Here is a 21,312-nt window from a genome sequence, read left to right on the forward strand (position 1 = left end):
AGAAAGATTATATATGCTGATCATCAACTTAGGCCTTTAATATTCGTATCTGAACAATACTTCTTAATAAAGTTTAGGCGATTTTCAAGTTCGGTTAATAACTCTGTCTCTCAGCATTGTGGCATACAATGGGAGAAGACAATGGCCTGGGCAATTTACAAGTTCAGGTATTGAATTTGTGTATGGAGATTCAGACTTTCAAAAATATGCAGTTTAGTGGAGGGAAAAATATGCAGTTTATTGGGGGGAGGGAATATGCAATTTAGTGGGGGGGGGAATGCAATTAGGTGGGAAAAAATATGCAGTTTAGTGGGGGGAAAAATATGCAATTTAGTGGGGGTGGAAAATGCAGTTAGGTGGAAAAAAATATGCAGTTTAGTTGGGGGAAAAATATGCAGTTTAATGGGGGGAAAATATGCAATTTAGTGGGGGGGGGGGATTGCAGTTAGGTGGAAAAAAATATGCAGTTTAGTGGGGGAAAAATATGCAATTTAGTGGGGTGGAAAATGCAGTTAAGTGGAAAAAAATGCAGTTTAGTGGGGGAAAAATATGCAGTTTAGTGGGGGAAAAATATGCAGTTTAATGGGGGAAAAATATGCAATTTAGTGGGGGGGGGGATTGCAGTTAGGTGGAAAAGAATATGCAGTTTAGTGGGGGAAAAATATGCAGTTTAGTGGGGTGAAAAATGCAGTTAAGTGGAAAAAAATGCAGTTTAGTGGGGGGAAAAATGCAGTTAGGTGGGGAAAAAAAATGCAATTTAGTGGGGGGAAAAATGCAGTTTAGTAGGGGGGGGATGCAGTTTCGTGGAAGGTAAAGCAAAGTCTGTCTTGGCAATTTACAAGTTCAGTTATTGAACCAGTTTGCTGTTCAGAGTCTCAACAACGTGCAGTTTGGGTAGGGAACAGAGAGGAATCTTTCAGAGCATCTCCCCCATAATCATAATTCATTTAATTTTCTTTTTTAACAGCTTATTTCAATTAACGAACATCACGTTATCAAGCCTGATACCTGCTTGACACTTTTTCTAAGAATCCGGTCAGTTCATAATCCAGTAAAAATAATAGGACAGCTATTCAATCCTTTCTGAGAAAGGACTTGAAATTTTGAAATTTGGCTAATAGTGCCCCACCTGATTTTGATCATCCACAATTTGATAATAAAATAAACAGGAGATATCACTATTTAAGAAGACTGGATATTCTTATGTAAATCGGGTTAATTGCTGATCATCGTCAATTCCTAAAAAAAGTTTACTAAAATGATTTAAAAAATACTTAAGATTCATTGGTCAGAGAATAATTCAAAATCTTCTTGGAGTAAATCTAGCATATCTCTTATCAATTCACCCCTTCTTTGTGATTTCCTTCAGCAATTTTGTTTCAACTGTGCCCTTCTCTTTTTCTCTTTCTGCCTGTTTTCTTTCTTTTTTTTTTTGTCCGAATATTGATATCAACCATTTTTTTTTTTTTGACCTGCCAATATTGTTACATTCACCCTGATCAGTTTTGTCATTTACTTTGCAATTGACACACAAAACGAAAAAAAATTAAATAAATAAACTTGCTGTCCAGCACACACACACATAATATATAAGGTAACAAAATTAAAAAAAAAAATAAACTCATAAAATTAAATTGTAGCAGACTTCTTCAAATCGGTGTTCATTTAAGTATGCAATAAAATTCTGACTTTTCAATAGATTGTATTGCATGCATGTATATAGTAGAAAATGACAGAAATCAATGACTAAGCATGCAATTAAGTCTTTCAGTTGACTATCAAATGACGGCTCTTAAGACACTTTACAGTTACCCGGTCATTTCTCTTTGTGTTTCCTCTCTTGTTTTTGCTAAAAAAAAAAAAAAAATCATTTTCTTTTTTTTTCAGTTTAGGCTTAACAGCAGGTTTCAATGTTCTGGTTGTTTCCTTGGATGTTTTACCTGCAACTGGTGTCGCCACTTGTGCTTCTGTTCCTTCTACCCATTTCAATTCCGATTGTATCTCTTCTTCATCCAAATGCTCTGTTATTAATGTTTTAAGTTTTAAGTCTTTTCATTGCTACCCGTATTACAATTATCAATTCCACTATGATTAAAATGACCGATCCCACTGGCCGTTATCCCTTGAAATTCCATTGTCTAACAGACTTAATTGAGTTTCTAGTTGCTTCAAACTGATCTTCTCACCTGGCATCAACAGTTCAAGCATTTTCCATAATGTTAGAACTTTTTCCTTAAAAGTTTGCACCAGGAAAAACAGCCTCCCTCAAACTGGCTCTATAACCTGATAACATTTAATATTGAGGAGGCACCTTCCCTTATAACATGTGACAATACCAAACATGATCACCCACTTTGATGTCATGTCTATAACCTCACTGTTCATTGTTTTGCTATGAGTCTAACTTTCTTAATGCAGTCCTCATAAACAATTCAAATTGGTTTACTTTGCTCTGAGCCAATATATCTCCGAAATCATCTTGCAACAAGCTTAGCACAATTCCATAGAAGAATTCTCCTTTTACCCCAGCTACCTGCAAGGGCAATTCTACCATTCCAGTCACTTGTATCTCGTTACTATCGGCCTGATTGGCTACCAGGTCTGGCGGGTACGTACATTAAATATTTAACTTTTGTCTTGGGGATCTTTGTTTATCAATAGTATTGCATTTACTTGCCAAAATAATATTAGAATGAGTTTCAACTCATAAATTACTTCTGAGTAATACATTATTTCACTCCCTATAAAATTCCGTTCCACTCACTAAGATTTCCAGAATTCAAACGTCCTTCAAAGTGACAGTTTAAAGGCTTCATAATTACTCTCAAACATTCATTCTTCTATAAAAAGATTTTGCTTTACAACAGTGTCAGAACTACTAAGACAACATTAGAAATAACATTCTAATTGACAGTTTAAAGGCTTTAAAATATCATTTAAATAATTTGTCTTATTTTGTAAAATACTATTTTATTCTATAAGATTTCACGGTCAAATTCCATGGGACACATGGTTCAGTTTCTTCTCTATCTTTATTTGGTTTTCTATCACTTCGCAACACCTGAGAGGACAGCCTAGGCCATAGCCTATCACCAGAGGTCTACCCAATTCACTAACAGTCTACCTTGCTCTTGGGTTGAAGGGTGTCCTGTTCCTCCCAACTGTAACTCCAGGGGAAATTCTTTTGCATCCCCAACTGTCTGTTCACCTTTCAGTATTTTCTGAATTTGAGATTTCTCATTCGCTATCCTAAAACTTTAAAGAATGCCAACATCTATTAAACTTTAGGAAAGAAATAGTGAACCATTGTGTGCACAGGATGAACTTTACTCTAGTAATACATAAATAATTTTAAATTAATGACAAAGTTTTTTAAATATTAAAGTAAAATACATTATCAGACCATGCGTGGCCAATGGACATTTTAGTCTGCCCCTTTTTTCATGGGATTCATTCTATCACTGTTACTCCCACAGAATAGCCCCCTCCCCGGGTAGGTTTTCACAATTGTAAATGCATTTTCCACATTTATGCTAAACACAATTCTTCTTTAATTCCTTATCAAAGTTTCAACCACGGAAAAGGGTTTATTGGCAGGTAATTTATTTAACAACTCTGTCTTCTCCATAGTGAGGTGTATGATCCTTTTCAGTTTTTGCCAATAAATTCTTACCATTTAACATATTTCAGAAAACTCTGTCAGCTGCGTCTTGTTTCAGATGTCAACATCCTTATGTTATAAAATTCCTGTCACATTTAACACATTTTCTCACTCCATCACCATAGAACGTTTAGTATGTTTGGATGAAAGATGAGATCACATAGGTATCTGTACATCATTGTTTATATATTATAATTAATATTAAATAATAATCATATTAATATTACATAATAATTATATTAAATAATAATTATATTAATATTACATAACAATTATATTAATATTACATAATAATTATATTAATATTACATAATAATTATATTAAATAATAATTATATTAATATTACATAATAATTATATTAATATTACATAATAATTATATTAATATTACATAATAATTATATTAATAATACATAATAATTATATTAATATTACATAATAATTATATTAATATTACGTAATAATTATATTAATATTACATAATAATTATATTAATATTAAATAATAATTATATTAATAATACATAATAATTATATTAATATTACATAATAATTATATTAAATAATAATTATATTAATATTACATAATAATTATATTAATATTACATAATAATTATATTATAGCGATAAATGCTTGTACAGTACAAGTACCATTCTTTAAGGTTATGATTATGATCAGTGATCACTAGGGCTATAACAAAATATTCTTATTGTTTTGACTCTCGAGTATATATCTGACACAGTTAACTGAGAACCATATCACTTTATATAAAATATCATCGGATACACACTCGAGAGTCAAAACAATTAAAAGAATATGCTATTGTCCTAGCCCTAGTAATCACTAACTTTATGTAAAGTTTCCTCCTAGATGAATTGCCATAGACCTGACTAAGACGTCCTATTTTCTCCACTTTTAAAAACTAATTGATCTTTCGCTGCAACTACACTAATAGCAAAATTCAAAATTTTTATAATTGAATTTTAAGGCAAACCAATGGTCCTTACTTAACTGTTATAGTAATGGCTATATCCCAAAATTATGAAAAATGGTAAAAAAAAAAAAAAAAAATTATTAAAGAAATCATGTTTTGACAAAAATTAGCAAAAATACAATGTTTGATTAAAAAAACACAAGTTCCCAGGGGAGGTAAATCGATGCCTCCATTCAACCTCGAAAGACAAAGGATACCTCCTGTAGGTGTAGCTGCACGTGTTACGCATATATGGTATAATCACACTGGTTTCACTCAGATCACCAAGATTAAGGAACATTGAGCCTGGTCATTACTAAAAGGGTGACCAATTTGGGAATTGCAGGTGCTCTATGTAGGAGGACGGCAACATCTCCCTGAAAGAGTTTCAAAAATCTAACGGGGATATACATGCAACTGGGTACCGCATGTAAATTCCATACTCCCATGTAACTTCCTCCTTCAGTGGAAGCTGGTTAAACCTGAACAGGGTTAGTACAGTTTCACACACACACACGGGTTGTGCAATCCCCAACCACACCTCTCTTGAATCGGCACTGTTTGAGTCCAGTTGCAAGGAGAAGTCTAAGACTGAAAACAATGCCGAGATAAGTGGAGAGCACATACAGCACCTGGAAGCCCCAAATGGTCACCCATTTAGTACTGACAAGGTTCAACATTAGTTCACTTCAGTGATCCAGCAGGAACCAGTGTGTCAATGTGATTATACTGTACAGAGGAAAATAGTATGTAACTATTGCCAATGTTTTAATAAATTGTGTTAACAACCATAAATATGAGTTACTTCCCTGTTATGTGTTCTCAAAACAATATGGCAAGGGTTTTTTTATGATAAAGATTGAAAACTTATTTTTAAATGCAATATTTAAATACTTCTGATATGCTAATGAAGTAAATATTGTTTTTAATTAAAAGTGACACAAAAAGTTAGACAGCAATTTTTTTTTTTTGAATTTCATTATTAGTGTAGTTGCAAGAATCTTTCTCTCAGACATCATATTTGGTTTACCTTTTTGTTTTACATGCTGACAGGTATTCACTGATATTTAGAAATTGACTTCCAAACTAACTTCTCTTAAGTCAGGCCATCCTTTTTCTCAAGTCCATTGTTATCACTTTTTCTTGGTCTTCTCAAATGAGCTCAGTCTGTTACTGTAACTATTCTACATCTTTCTGCCACACAGAAACAGACATCTGACATCCAGTTTTGCTGAGAGATGGCTATGATACAATGCAACACAATCCCATGTATAAATACCTTCACTGGAAAAAGTTGAATATTTCATGAAGCAACAAGTCCTGGGAATATCTATAATATAAATCTCACCTGTCTGTTGAAATGTATGTATGTTTGTATGTCTGCTTAAAACTTTCGACAGAGGTGACGGATTTTCACAAGATCGGTATCGTTTTGAAGCTTGACCCTTCGGACGACAAATATCAAAAAATTAGTTAAAAACATTAATATCTTCACCCTCAACTGGGCACTTTTCTACAGGGAGGGGTTGCTTTTTTTGCCAATATTTTCGAAAGTCATCTCTTTTCAATTAACTAGCCTTAATTTAAACCATAGTCACTTCTGGTTTGGTAATGGACGCAACATCAAAGACATCACATTTTTTTTCATGTTCTTTTCCCCCTTTTCCGTACTGGTTTGAGCCTGCCTGCCTGCCTACTACCACTTTTTCTTTTTTTTGCTCAACACACCTTCAAACACCCGGGCTAGTATACGAGAAAGAACAATACATCATCCACTATGACCATACAATTCCTACAGATATGTACCTTTAAAAAAAAAGTAGCTGTTAAATCTGACAGTGATATGGAACAAAATGGAGAAAGAAGCAACCCTAGTAGAAGTGAGTGTCCCCAATGATGCTGGTTTAAATAAAGCCGAGAGAGAAGATAACAAAATACCAAGGTCCTATGTATGACATGAAAAGAAATTGGAATTTTAGGATGATCATCATTCCAGTAATTATAGAAGCAACTGGACTCGTGAAAAAGAATGTCAAACTACCTGGCAAATATACCCGGTGAACCAAGTGCAAGAGAGATACAAGCACTTGCACTTAAGGGAATAGTTACAATTTTAAAAAGATCTCTGGGTTGGAATGTTTAAAACAGCAAATGGATGCTTCATCCCTAGCAAAAACAAAAACAAGAATCTGCTGAGAAAACCAACAATTGCAGGTTATAAAATTGTATTGGTAGAGTCATCTATAAATCCATCGTACAGACTGTTGCTGGTTCCCCAGATTCTCATCTCAATTTAAATGGACACACAATGCTTTTTTTCAATAGAGGATTTATTAGCTTTAAGACAGTAACAAATATAGTTACAAAGGTCAGAAAGAGATATACATGAGTGAGAATATTCAAATTTAAGTAATTACAATAACAAGCAAAGCATTTGTTTGTATTGCGTTCCCACCTTTGAAATCAAAAGAAAATATATCTTTTCTTTTAGAAGGACAGGCGAAGCATTCTTTAGCCTTGGTGTCTCAAAAATGCTGGTTCCCATCAACTTACTGGGATGGAGTCAGGGAGGACATCTGGCTCATGAAAAATCATGCTTCAGTCAAAGAAATGACTTCCAAAGAAACCAGAGTTAAGTTTCTATGCTAATTCTAAAAGCCATCCAACACATGCCAACATGTAAAGCTAACATTAAATCAAATATGATGAATGAGAAAATTGGGCAAGAAATAGATTATTAATCCATCCCATCTCCATCTGCTGGGTTTCGGGGATATACAGATTTTTCTGATTGCTTTGTTTGAGGATTTGGCAGAAAAGAACCAGAATTCAGTTTCTTAGAAGTTATATCATATTCCTTATGATACTATTAACATTCCCTACCCACAAGTGTTAGAAAGTTATAAAAAAAAAGAGAGAAAAAATATAACAAAAAAAAAGTTTATCAGCAGAACAAAGGTAAAGGAAGTTGTTCACCAAGGCACACAAAAAAAAAAAAAAAAAAAAAAAAAAAAAGACTGAACAATAAAGGTCAATATGTCTACAGTTTAGGGACAGTTTTGCAATTGTTTTTGAGTTGCAATTAATTAAAGAGAGTTTCCAATTTAATTCAGTTGAACACAGGTTGTAGCTTGGGGTAGATCGATTGAGATGAGCTGACAACGCTTAGAATTGTTCTAATGATGGTGTCACATGCATACTGAGAGCCAAACTGGTTTACATGTGTTTTCTTTTTTTATACTTGTGAACTTGTACATGCTCCTTCGGCAGATACCAATGCAAAAGACGACAACACGGCTGAAAGAGAAGATGAAAGAGAAGATCATGGAAACAACGTTTGGGGTTGGCGTTTTCAAGCGAGCATGTGGTTCCATGCGCTAGCTTTCACTTACTCGCTGATCCATCAAGCATCCAACACGCCCCTCCACTGGCGTTCCTTATGTTGCAGACTCAATTCATCTAAAAGAAAAATCACAAAATTTAAAAAAAAGGAACGAATTAAAAACACAATTTTATCGTTTGAATTTTTATTTCTTTTTAAATTTTCTCCCAACTTCATTGGGATTTCTTTTGTTCCATGGTTTGATCTCTCCATGAATGCCAAGCTGGGCAGCTCGGCTCGTCAAATCATGTATTTTGAAAGGTGATGAACGTGCAATGTAATTATCGTCAAATATGGACATTTTTTGCAAAGATTTTTTAGTCGCTCTCTGTTGTAGAACTCTCTGATCTTCTACTAAAATCGGGTTGTTGGAGTGCTTACCTCCCTTTGGTGGAGGCAAAGAAAACTGAGAAAGAGAAAAGATAAAACAGTCTTAAAAGAAATCATCTTACTAATCATATAATCAATGTTTGCTACAATTTTCAAAATTATTGCATCATTTTTTTAGCATCCCCCTTCAACTTTCCTGAAAAATTTGCATTGCATTTATTGTGAAAATACATAACTATGTTTATTTAAGATTTCCAAAAATAAAGTTCACTTAATTTGATAGAGTAGTTTTTTTTACAGCAGAACACGTTTTTATGACAGCGTGTTGAAGGTAGACATCTTTGAATTTTTTGAACATGTCATTTTTTTTTTTTTTTTTACAAAGGCGTCACCACATTATCAAGGCCCAGAGGCCACTCAAGGATAAGGGTTAAAGAGTGTACAGTAGAAATTGGTCAATATAGTAATCATTAGTAATGAAAATTTGGTAAATTTGATAACTTATATGGAACGGCTCATCAAGAACTTATTTACTTTAGACTTGAACACAACCATATTGTAGTCAGCCGGAAAGCAGGAAAACGGAAGACAATTCCACAGGCGTGCAGTTCTAAGAAAGAAGCTTTGTTCATGGAATCTACGTTTAGGTTTAGGCACAGATAAAGAGTGGGGGAAATTATTGATAGTGTTTACAGCTAGACGAGTGTTTCTTGTGAAAGTTTGGCGAGGGGGGACCATAGATTGAAGCTCAGTTGAACACTTTCCATGAAAATAACGATACATCAGAGACAAACTCGCAACATCTCTTCTGTGAGATAGAGGTTGCAAGGAGGAGAAAAGGACATCTCCTACGAGGCTACGAAGTCTATTTTGAACTCTATCAAGGCAGGACAAGTCCTTTCTAGCAGCTCCTGCCCAGATGTGGCAACAGTATTCCATCCTTGGACGTACCTGGCTCTTATATAGGTAGAGAATAGCATCAGCAGTGAGATATCTACTGGATCGATAGAAAGATCCCACCATTTTTCCAGCGGCCTTGGCAACAGATTTGATATACGTGTTCCATTTAAGATCAGGAGTAATGGTCAAGCCCAGAAGCTTGTCAAAACTTGAGGCCTCCTGAAGACGAGAGCCATTCATTTCAATTGATGACAAATGTGAATTAGAATGTTGATGATGTAAAGAGAGAAGCTTGGTTTTAGATGCATTAAAAGTAACCAGCCACTCCTTTCCCCATTGTACTACGTGCTCAAGATCAGAGGAGAGAGAATTGGAGAGAACTTGGTCGTTTACTGTCTTAGATGTGTTACCATAAATGGTAGTGTCGTCAGCATAAATGTCTACAAATGATGTAAGGATATGATTTGGAAGATCATTAATGTAGATCAGGAAAAGAGTTGGGCCCAGGATGGATCCCTGAGGGACACCGGCATTAATACTGTGAGCTTCTGATTTTTGCCCCTCAACTACTACTCTTATGAACCTATCAGAGAGAAATGATTTAATAATTGAGAAGACTTTTCCAGCTATACCATAGCTAGCGATCTTATGAAGTAAACCTTTATGCCATACCCTATCAAAGGCTTTAGATATGTCAAGAGCAATTGCCCTAGAAAGATTGCCACCATCGAGAGATTTGCTAATCCTATGCGATATAACTGTAAGGACATCTGCTGTAGATCTAGCAGAACGGAAACCATATTGAGTGTCACTAAGAAGGTCATTTTTGTTGAGATGTTTGATTACTTCTGTATTTAACACAGATTCTAGCAACTTACTCATGACGCACAGGAGACTTATTGGCCTGTACTGAGAGGGGGATGAGCGATCACCTGAATTCTTAAATACAGGGCATACTGATGAGATTTTCCAGGGAGATGGGAAACTATTCTCCTTAAGACAACGTTTAAACAGTTTTGTAAGTATGGGCGCTAATTCAGGTTGAAGTTTTTTGAGTACTATAATTGGAATACCGTCAGGGCCAGTTGCTTTACTCGAATCAAGGTTTTTGATTAGCTTCGCAACATCACATACAGATATACGTATGGGAAGATAACTCGGTTTGAAGCACCGACACACCTTCCCCATCTTTAATAACTAGCTTTTCTTCCTAAAAATCGAATCTTTTGCTCGGTATCATAAATTGTTTTTTTTGCTGGAAAAAAAACAAAAAAAACTACTTGATGAAATTAAGTGAAAAATTTTTTTTTTTTTTGGAGAACTTCATTCAATAATGGATACGTACAGTATAAACTTTTTTTTTTCAATATTTTTATTTTTTAATATCTTGATTAAACTGTACAAGTACTAGTTTTTATTGACCTGACATAGATTTTTATTTATTTAATGGAAATAGCTCCAAACAAGGCATGAAGTAATTGATGCAAGAAACTGTATAAAAACAAACAAAAAAAAATACCTATTTCACAATCAAAAACCAATGATAAGTGTTAGATGGAGAGATTCTAACCAAAAAGACAGCAATTCTTCTCTCTTTGTTAGAAACATTCTTAGAATATGACGATGAAAGGACAAAATAAGGTACAAGGCTGCCAAAAGTCCACTTTTTATGATGTCAGATTTTAGCCACATTTGTCTCAAAAAGTATGCAACAAACGTGCGTTTATTTTATAGAATGTATCGATACAATTGAGTAAACGAAATATTTTTTTCCAATTTACAAAAAGATATTGTGTACAAGTAATCAAGGCAGCATAGCGTAATGGTTCGGGGCATGGACTGTGAGCTTAGCATGTCAGGTTTGAGTTCTGTCTGTGCTATTTCATTTAGACATTTGGAAAAGGTACAAATCACTTTTCTCCAACTATGAAATATATAGCTGGGAAAATTGGTCTCTGAAGCCTTAGTTGTGCAACTAATCTAGAAGGAAAACTAATGACAGAACTGATCTAGGCATTGTTTTTTGTTATTCTAAAAATGCGAGGTTGGAGATTTCTTCACTACATAATTTACATATTCCACCTTTACAGGGATTATCCATTGTCTCGAAAGACTGAAAGGAAACTTAGAATTTTGCTTATATACACAAACAAAAGAAATGCAAATATCAGTTGTTTCTTACCTTTGTACCTCGATGATTAAGAATTCTCTGTGCTGAAAAATTATACTGGACGCTGCCATCTTCATTGACAGACATGGAAATCTTCCGAAGAGTCTTATTTCCGCAATTGGGACAAAAGAGTTTTGTCATAATGGTACAAATTCTAAAATGAAAATAAAAAGTAATTTTATTCCTCGAATGAGAAAAACAATGAAAATATAACATTATTGCTTGTATAAAAAAAATAAATAAATAATTTTAATAATGCTACAGAAATTATTTTTTCTCAAAATACAAAAAAAGAAAGCAAGCAAAACTACACTTAAAAATTATATATATATATATATATATATATATATATATATATATTAGTGATGTAAAGGGAGATGAAGAAATAAACATTCACATAGCATTAACCCATTGGTAATCTTCTAGGGTTATATATTGGGACCAGTAAATAATAATTAAGTTAACTAGTATGAATTTTGGTGAAGGTCATGTTAGTAGATGTTGGGATAATCTGGCAGCAAATGGAAGTGCAATTGTATTAGCACTATTGATTGTAATCATATCCATTACTTAAAAATTAAAAAAAAAAAATCAGTAAATAAATATATATATAATTGAAAATAATAATCTTACTTTAAACAGGCAGTACACCAGAGAACATAACTCCTGGCTTGTTTAATAAGCAGTCCAAACACAGAAATTACATTCAGTCCCATTTGGATCAGAACATTCTGGAAATTAAGATAAAATTGATTAAAAACAAATAAATCAAACAAAAGTAAAAGGAGTAATATTGTATATAAAAAAAAAAACATTTCAATGGATTTATAAACTTTTGCTTGCTATTAATTTTAAACTTTCTGTTAGTAATTTTGTAACTGAATATTTGTAGTATGATAGAATTTTGACAAATTTGAAACAATCCTAAAATTTTTTACTATTAATTGATGCCTAATACTTATGCTTAAAAATTTCATCAAACTTGAAAGTATCTGAATTTTTACAAAGAGCTTCTTATTCTTGTTTACTTGAAATTAACTTATAAATAGTTCATATTTTGCATCCTTGCACCTAGCAGCAGTTTCCAAAATTCATGTGAACAAAATTATTATAAAATTATAACTAATTTTGTTATTATTGTTTAAATCTATTTATAAACTCATTGGATGGAGGCTTCCAAAACTTATAATATATAAGGATTTGCTAAATATTTTAAAGCCAGAAATGACAGTTTAAATACTTCTAAATTTTTTTTAAAGCATGAAGTAATAGATTCTTTTCCAACAATTAAAAGATTAAAATGACCGACTTGTTTACAAAAAAACCAAAATGCATTCTAATGGATTTAATTTCTTAATTATATTATTTTTTTTTTAAACAGGAGTTTTAACAGGTTTATTTTAGTACTACTTTTTTTTTTTTTCATATTTCAATAAATATTTGAAAAAATAAGTTACATAAAGCCAAGAAACACACACACAGCCATACCAACAAATGATTTCACAATTTTACTGATACATGAATGTAGAAGATATAATTTTTAAATTTACAGTTAAAACTTGTTATCCACCATAGATGGGTATACAAATTATTGTTATGTAAAAACCGACTTACCTGCATAGCAAAATCAGTTGTCATGCATCCAACAGCGACGTTAGTAACTTCTTTTTCTCCAGGTAAATTTTGTTTTATGCGTTTGATATTATCAGGTGTAATCCAACCTTCATCATCATCATCTTCATCATCCTCCTCACTCCATTCATCTTCATTAATGGTTTCTTCTCCAACCATCTCTAACGGTAGAACATCTCCTTGCTGTAAACAGCCAGGGCTCATTTTTTGATCACAATCATTAACATTCTCAGCAAGAAGCCGTTCATCAGAATTGTTTTGGTCTAATTGATCTTGATTTGTTTCTGTGCCAATATTTTCTGAATCAGTCGTAGGAGATGTGACATCCTTTGCCATATTTTTCTGGAAAACAAAACATCATTTCAAAACTTAAATAATCAATTTTGTTTTCTTCATAAAAAGATAAAATATTGAAACTAAATTTCTTTTAAATTATTCTTTAAAATCATTTTTTGTGTATAAAAGAATTACATCTCTTTATTTGGATTGGTTATAAAGCATAATCACGTTGACACACTAGTTCCCGCTGAATCACCGAAGTTAAGCAACGTTGAACCTGATCAGTACTAAATGGGTGACCATTTGGGACTTTCAGGTGCTGTATGTGCTCTCCGCTTATCTTGGCATTGTTTTCAGTCGTCCTAGCTTCTCCTTACCACTGGACTCAAACAGTGCCGATAATATCTTATATGTTTTTATATAGACAGATGTGGTTCTCGGTTGATTAAGTGTGTCTAACTGTGTCGGATATATACCCGAGAGTCAAAAGAATGAAAAGAATATTCTGTTGTCACAGCCCTATTAATGACTGAAAATCTAATGAATTGGAATTTTCAAATGGAAAATTGTGCTCCCTAAATTTCTTTTTGAAATATTCCTAAGAAAAAGAAATTAGGGAATATTTATTACTTGATGCCTACTTTCTATAAAGCATCTGCTATGGAAAATTCATAATGATTGATTAGTTTAGAAGTAAATTTTGTACACACAAATTACACAAACCATTAAACAGATCTTACTTTACTGCAATTTCATAATAAATTTCATTATCCAAAGTGTATTAATAATATCCCTTATGTGTTTGAACGCAAATGTGAATGATTATGAAAAATTTAAAAATCTTGTTATAAAGTTTTTTTTGTAAGAATATCAAGTCTTGTGTGTGCAATGTCTGCTGCCACCTGGATTTCATTACAACTTGATTTTGAAAAGCTGATTTTCTCACACACACACACACACACACAGACACACACAGTGGCTGTTATAACCTGGCGTTGCTCAGGATGCAGTGAAGTCATTTTAATTGTTTTCACATTTTTAAACCTTATACATAAAAAACAATAAAATTTTAGTTGTAAAGGAAACAACTCTTTATATTCATCAATTAAAATAAGAGTTATTCCCCTGGTCGATTTTGACTTTTAATCATTTTTTTCTAATAGAAAAATGCTCTCATATTACCATTTGTCTGGGTAGGGATACATAATTAAAAAAAAAAAAAAAAATTGTTAAAGAGTCAATAACAATAACACATGAAAATTAGACATAATTAAAGTTTGATATGTCTGCTTAAATTTTATTTAGTTGATACTTTTTAAAATCTCAAGTAAATACATTATATATATAAAACATTTTAAACACTGTATAACTGATTTTAGATAGTTAAAAAATGATATATATATAAAAAATAAAATGTTTCACAAAAAAAAGAAAAAGAAAAAAGAGTTGGAAAAGAGGTTGGAATGCGTATATTACAATGAGGATAATAATAGTTTGAATAATGTAAAAACAATTCATCACTACAGAAATATCAGCAACTTGTAACATTATGAATTTATTTCATACCTTTTTTGTGTCGATGTAGAATCCAGCAATTTCGGAGGCTTTTCCTAAGGCATGTCGGGAATTGACCCAGCTTGTCTAAAAATAGGGGGGAAAAAAGATGGCAGAACCACTTGAATTCGCAGTTTTTCAACAACTAAAAGCCTGTGCAACGATTTATTTGGATTTACTAACTGATAAGTGTAATGCAAGATTTGAAGATGAGCTTAAATATGAGAAGATTAAATCTGGACAGTAAAGAAAGATGTGTGTAGAGTTTGATGATGTGGCCACGTTGAGAGAATGGATGAAAATTCTTGGGTTAGTAGATGTAGAAGAGTTGAGGTAGCAGGGTCAGTTCACAGGGAAAGGCTAAGGAAAACATAGAAGTAATAAGAGATTAGAGATAAAGAGGGATAAATAAAGACTTGGCCAGAGATAGGTTGGTTTGGAAATCAAAATTTCTAAAAAGTTGTTCTACATATGCCAGCAAATAAAACGAATTTTCAACCGATGGTGACAAATAGTAATAAGTAAATGTTGTACGAAAAAAGGAAAAACTTTCAAAGTTTTTGATTGAAAAAGTATCTTTTAAGTTATTTTTATGAAATAAAAAAATAAAAAAGAAAAAAAAGGGAAATAAGTTGATCAATAAAATAAAGGTATAGGAAATGAGTTTACTAGAAAGACAATGCGGCGGAGGAAGTTGTTCACCAAAGTTACAAATGGTCATCAAAGATAGCATGGTTAATCAAGGAATGATGGACAGAAGTTAAGTTTTATGGTATATCAACCCTTTTTTTTGTTGGTTATTTAATGCCGAGGTCAGTCATTTTTTTTTTTTTTTTTTTTAGATATTTTAACTTATTCAGTCAGCCTTTTGGCTTTTTCTTTTTAGGAATGTTAGCATTTTGTTAGGATTGACTTTTTTTTTTTGAATAGTTCTTTCAAATTGTTAACGTTGTAATAGTTCTGCCGGATATGCTCGAGGTTGCCACATCCAAAAGAAAATGTTTTACAGTAAAGGGTTCTTGGCATGCCACACATTCTGGAAGGTCTTCTTTTTTTAGCAGAAAGAAGGTGGGTTATGTGTGCATGTCCTATGCAAATGCGGGACAAAACTACTTCCTCTCTACGAGCTTTTTTGAAAAGTAAACTGTTGGGAGTTTGATTTTGAAAGGTTTGTTGTTTTGACAATTATTCCATTTTTCTTGCCATTTCTTCATAGGCTGAGGCACAGTGTTGGAGTCGACAATTATTGTTAAATGAGAGGGAGTACATAGTTGCATACAAAATAGACTGGGTTTCGAAAAATGGAAAACACATTTTTCAATGAAAGTTTTGGAGGAAAAAATAGCTAAATTAATCAGATTCATTTATACATGAACTTGACAGCTCAATTTTGCAGATAATTTTAAATGAATACAGATACTTAGAAAATATTAAAATAAAATTTACATCAAGTCATACTATAAGTAGATATCACAAACCGAACATACCAAAAAACTTTGTATGCATTTATTTATAGTCCAAGATATTTATCTTTGTAACTCAATTAATACCAGATTTATTGCCAAAATTAGTTAGACATTGCGTTTTGTGTGATACTGAATACAAAGTCAACTTAAGCAGTGTAACACTAAAAAATAAAACTTCAAGTGTAAAAACTTTATAAATAAAATGCCATAATTCATTAAAAGAAAGATAATATGGATGGAATTAATAATTCTTAGATATATCCAGTTTTAAACATTGATAAAAATCACATGCCATCACAAAAAATGTGCAGAAATGATATAGAAAAGCAAATTTGACAGCTCACCTAAGTTTTATTTTAGCAGCTAACACATTGAAACTTATGATTTATGACATTGTACAAATCAAGCCAATTTTTTCATTAGTAACATAACACTTTATTTCTGAGATATAAACATGCTCTGAGGCACAATTTGGCAGTTGAGCAGAGAAATAGGTCAAACTTTACTAAACATTTTGTAAAAAATTATGCTTTAAGATACAAGTCTAAAACTTTTATACTTGACTAATTTTTCTCTCTAAAAATAGAATGAAATAGTTGTGATATTTTTTCTTTTATCTAATGAACATTGTCTACCCTTTCACTACATATTAGCCTCTCTTAAAAATTGGTCCTCAACTAACATAATTTGTATTTTTTTCTATCATTTTTACACTCAAAATTTTTCCACAATATTGTTAAGTTGACAGCTCTTTTTCAATTTGACTAAACTTCTTGTCTATGCTACCTCTCCATTTTGTATCTACGTGTTTCTGAAACTATGTTTTCATTCTTTTGCAGTTTTAACTTTTTTGATGATCAATAAACCTGTGTCTAAAATATACCATACCTCAGAATTTTGATTTTTTATAGAAGTTTATCTGACTGTTAGAGATTTGAAAATGCTTGCATGAAGCATATATGCTGAGTGTAATAACAATTGGGTTAATAAAAGTATACCAAGTTTCAAAATCCTATTAAAAAATTAAAATTAAAAAAAAAAAAAAAATAATCTGGGCAACTCTTGTTTTATTTGTTTTTAAATAGGAACATTACCAGGTAAAAGGTTGTATTAATATGAAACAATGCAAAACAGCTCAAAAGCAAATGAATACTTTTAACCAATGACAAAATCATATAACTAACATTCTGTCATTCAGACATTTGAGAAAAAATAAGCTAAAGTACCAATTGTAGAATTAGTAACAGCAGTTGGGGAATGTTTTACAACAAAAGAGAAAAAAATGACTAATACTCACAAAAATGGTGTCTATTGATTAAAGGAAAACAAAAACAGCAGATGGAGTACATATTTCATATAAAATAAAAACCTGTCACATAGTTATGTATGAAGTCATTCAGTAGAAGTAAATATTTCAGTTGAAATTCTCTATAGACATAAAGTGGTGAGCTTATAATTGTAATCTTAAAAATGATATCCTTTTAATTTCATAAAGTCTTAATAAATTAGCTACATGTTCCACATGTGAGAATTCAAAAGAATTTACTAGAACCTAACAGGCAAAAAAATATATCTTAGATATAAAAAAAGTACAAAATTACACAAGAAAGAAACCAACAACAAAAAACAAAACAAAAAACAATGAAAATCCAATTCTATACATAAATACTTCTAATCACTCCTCATTATAAAACAAATTCCCAAATCACAAGGTTAGAAGATCATCCAAACTAAAAAAAAAAAAAGAAAATTATTAAAAATAATGGCAACAATAATTAGCTATAATTCTACAAAAAAGGTGGAATAAATTATATAATAATGAAGAAATAGAAAAAGAATGTAATCTATATCTATCTATCTTCTATCTATATATCTATAAAAACAGAGATGTGTGTGCCACAGACGATTTCTGATTGGTTAATCCAATAATCACATCTCCTTAAAAACTATAGTTCCTACACTCTTAACTTTACCATAAAATATTTTGGTCTTATTTATTGTCCATCTTGGAAGGGTTTAATTTTTTTCTAACTTGCCATTTACAAATTACAAAAATACGAAACTTACACCAGACATCACAATCCAACCTCCGACTCAACGTCCGCCATTCTGGCGCTATCCGCACACACGTACACACAGCACGAAAGCAAACGCTGGACAGATTATTAGTACTACTACTACTACCCAGCACACGCGCACACACGCACACACACTCTTTATAACATGTTCTTTTGAAGAGACGATTTTTTAAGCTGTTGACACACATGTTTTAAAAATCTAGCAAAAATTAATTTTCCTGAAATTTTTCAATATTTAAAAATAAATTATGCCGGCTGATAACATTTTAAAACTTTTTTTTAAAGCTAGAAAGATAAAATTTAAAAATACTTATTTATATATATATATATATATATATATATATATATATATATATATGAAACTAAACTAAAAAAAAAAACGTGCATTCAATCAAAGGCAAGATAAGTTACTTTTCATTTCGGGTTTGTATTACTGTACACAGATTCGAAAAAGTTGTCAAAAAACAAATATATAACAAATAAATGGGGTTTGTATTACTGTACACAGATTCGAAAAAGTTGTCAAAAAAACAAATATATAACAAATAAATGTTATCAAAGGCAAGATAAGTTACTTTTCTGCCAAACTGGATATTTAAATTAACCACACGTGGTCTCAAAATGAATGACGACGCTCAAAGTGTATACACATTTTGACTCCTCCCTTTACTTAAAAATTCACCAAAAATCAGGAAATTAATGAATTTTAATGAAAATTGCAGTATTTTTCAAATAATGATCGCAGAATATAATGAACTAATTACTTTTTACTTAACTCTTAGTGAAAATGTTTTATTTTGTTTAAACAAAGAATACCTTTACTAAAGTTATGGTTTTCAGTAGTAAATAAAAAACGCAAGAATTTATTTTTGCTTTTTTTTAAAGCATCGTAATTTGTAACAATAAAAAATAATTTTTACAGTAACATTACGAAAAAAGCCCCTAAAGTCCGTATTAATGTATTCGATATAACTCGAAGAAAAATGAATTATCGGATACTATTCAGTAAATTAAAGATTCAATTAGATTCCTATTTCAGTCACCTAAATTATTTAGGATGAAATGAGTTTAGGAATTTATAGCCAAACCTAAATATTTTTTTTTGGTAAATATCCAGATACGCTACTACAGAACACCGACCACTCTAATTTTTTTTTTTTGGGGGGGGGGGGGGGGAACAAATATATAACAAATAAATGTTATCAAAGGCAAGATAAGTTACTTTTCTACCAAACTGGATACATTTTTCGTGTTTTTATTCAATTTAACATATTTATTCAGCTCGAAAAACATACAGTGTTTACCGATGTATTGGAAAATTCAAGATGGTGCCTCACTCCCTCTTTAACACGGTAAGTATGGGAAAAGGTGTTATAAATAAAAAACTAGAAAGAATACTATTAAAAACCCGCCGAATATATGTCAAGCTATGTCACGGTAACATATATTGAGCGAGTTTTTAACAGTATTTTATCCAGTTTTTTATTTATAACACCTTTTCCCAAACTTACCGTGTTAAAGAGGGAGTCAGACGCCATCTTGAATTTTCCAATACATCGGTAAACACTGTATGGTTTTCGAGCTGAATAAACATGTTACATTGAATAAAAATACAAAAAATATATCCAGTTTGGTAGAAAAGTAACTTATCTTGCCTTTGATAACATTTGTTATATATTTGTTTTTTGGCAACTTTTTCGAATGTATGTGTACAGTAATACAAACCCAACATTCATTTTGATTTAAAAAAAATTCATTTTGATTAAAAAAATAGTTTAATTTTAATATTTGTTTATTGTCTTAACTCATATCAAATGTTTTGCTTGTGTTCTGCTTCAAATATTCATAATCTTACATGCATAATTTTCATTTAATTATATTAAATAAACTTCAAGTTTACTACAAATCAAATCGTGTTCCTTCACTTTTTAAAAATGTAATTTATAAGTAATTAAAGAACGCATTCTAATCTTTAAAATCTATAATACAACGAAATATTCAATTCCTTATAATACTTAAACTTGTGTTTTTTTAATTATTTTTTTATTATTAATATTAGATGAGTTTCAGTATAAATCATCGTGTTCTTTCTTTATTTCTTTATTTTAATCCAATTTTGAAGTTTTGTAACGCTGTCTGTAAAAATTACTGTTCATTATTGACAGTCTAAGAGTTCCACATATCTTGCTTGTTGGGACCTCGGCGATGACGTCATTTTTTCAGCTGGCCGGCCATCTTTATAACGAAGGCCACGCCACCATCCCCCCACCAAAAGGGGAAGCCTGGCATTTTCTCACCCGAAAGGGGGGAGCTTGGCAGTTTCTCCCCCAAAGGAGGGAGCCGGTGTCCTCCTCAAGGGTGGGGTGGGGGGCGAAGAGGCCAGGAGGAGGTGACTTTTTTCTTTGGGGGGGGGGGAGGGAGAAGCCTCCAGGCACCCTCCTCCCTGAAGGTGGGGTTGGGGATTATCTCTCCTTGAAGGGGGGAGGCCGGCACCAAGCATGTAAATCCAGAGGGGTGACTTTTTTTGTTACCCCTCGGAGTGGGAAGGGGGCCGATCACCCAGGCAACGCCGGGTAACCCCTGCTAGTGATATTATAAAAAGTACATATTTTGCAAATGGATTATGCTTACATAATCCATTTGCAGAATCATAAAAATGAGATGATGTTCTACAGAAGCTGCAAATATAGATAAAATCATAACTTTTAGAAATAAAATTTTTAAATTAAATTATTATCAAATTAAAAAAGGGAATAATAGAATGGATAAAAAAAGCATTTCTTCACTGTTATGATGTAAAATATCGTTTGAGGAAAGAGAGAGAAACTATTTAACAAGGGACATTGCCTAGTGTAAACATGTTGACATAAAATTTATTCATGTAAGA

General features: G+C 31.9%; 1 protein-coding gene across 2 annotated transcripts in view; it reads right to left on the reverse strand.

Moving 5' to 3' along the window:
* Positions 1 to 8,144: 8,144 nt before the first annotated feature.
* LOC145259903 (RNA-binding protein NOB1-like) overlaps positions 8,145 to 21,312 on the reverse strand; it is a 34,003-nt gene continuing 20,835 nt past the window's right edge. For both annotated transcript variants that reach the window (XM_080117834.1, XM_080117833.1), the window contains exons 5-9: positions 14,894 to 14,968; positions 13,031 to 13,390; positions 12,050 to 12,147; positions 11,429 to 11,570; positions 8,145 to 8,422 (exon numbers count right to left, since the gene is read on the reverse strand). In XM_080117834.1, the coding sequence (XP_079973960.1) occupies positions 8,162 to 8,422; positions 11,429 to 11,570; positions 12,050 to 12,147; positions 13,031 to 13,390; positions 14,894 to 14,968 (936 nt within the window). In that variant the 3' untranslated portion in view covers positions 8,145 to 8,161. The remainder of the gene's footprint in view (positions 8,423 to 11,428; positions 11,571 to 12,049; positions 12,148 to 13,030; positions 13,391 to 14,893; positions 14,969 to 21,312) is intronic.

The sequence above is a fragment of the Euprymna scolopes genome, chromosome 35 (genome assembly GCF_053919585.1).
Source record: "Euprymna scolopes isolate OS-2025 chromosome 35, ASM5391958v1, whole genome shotgun sequence".
In the NCBI taxonomy this organism is placed as follows: domain Eukaryota; kingdom Metazoa; phylum Mollusca; class Cephalopoda; order Sepiida; family Sepiolidae; genus Euprymna; species Euprymna scolopes.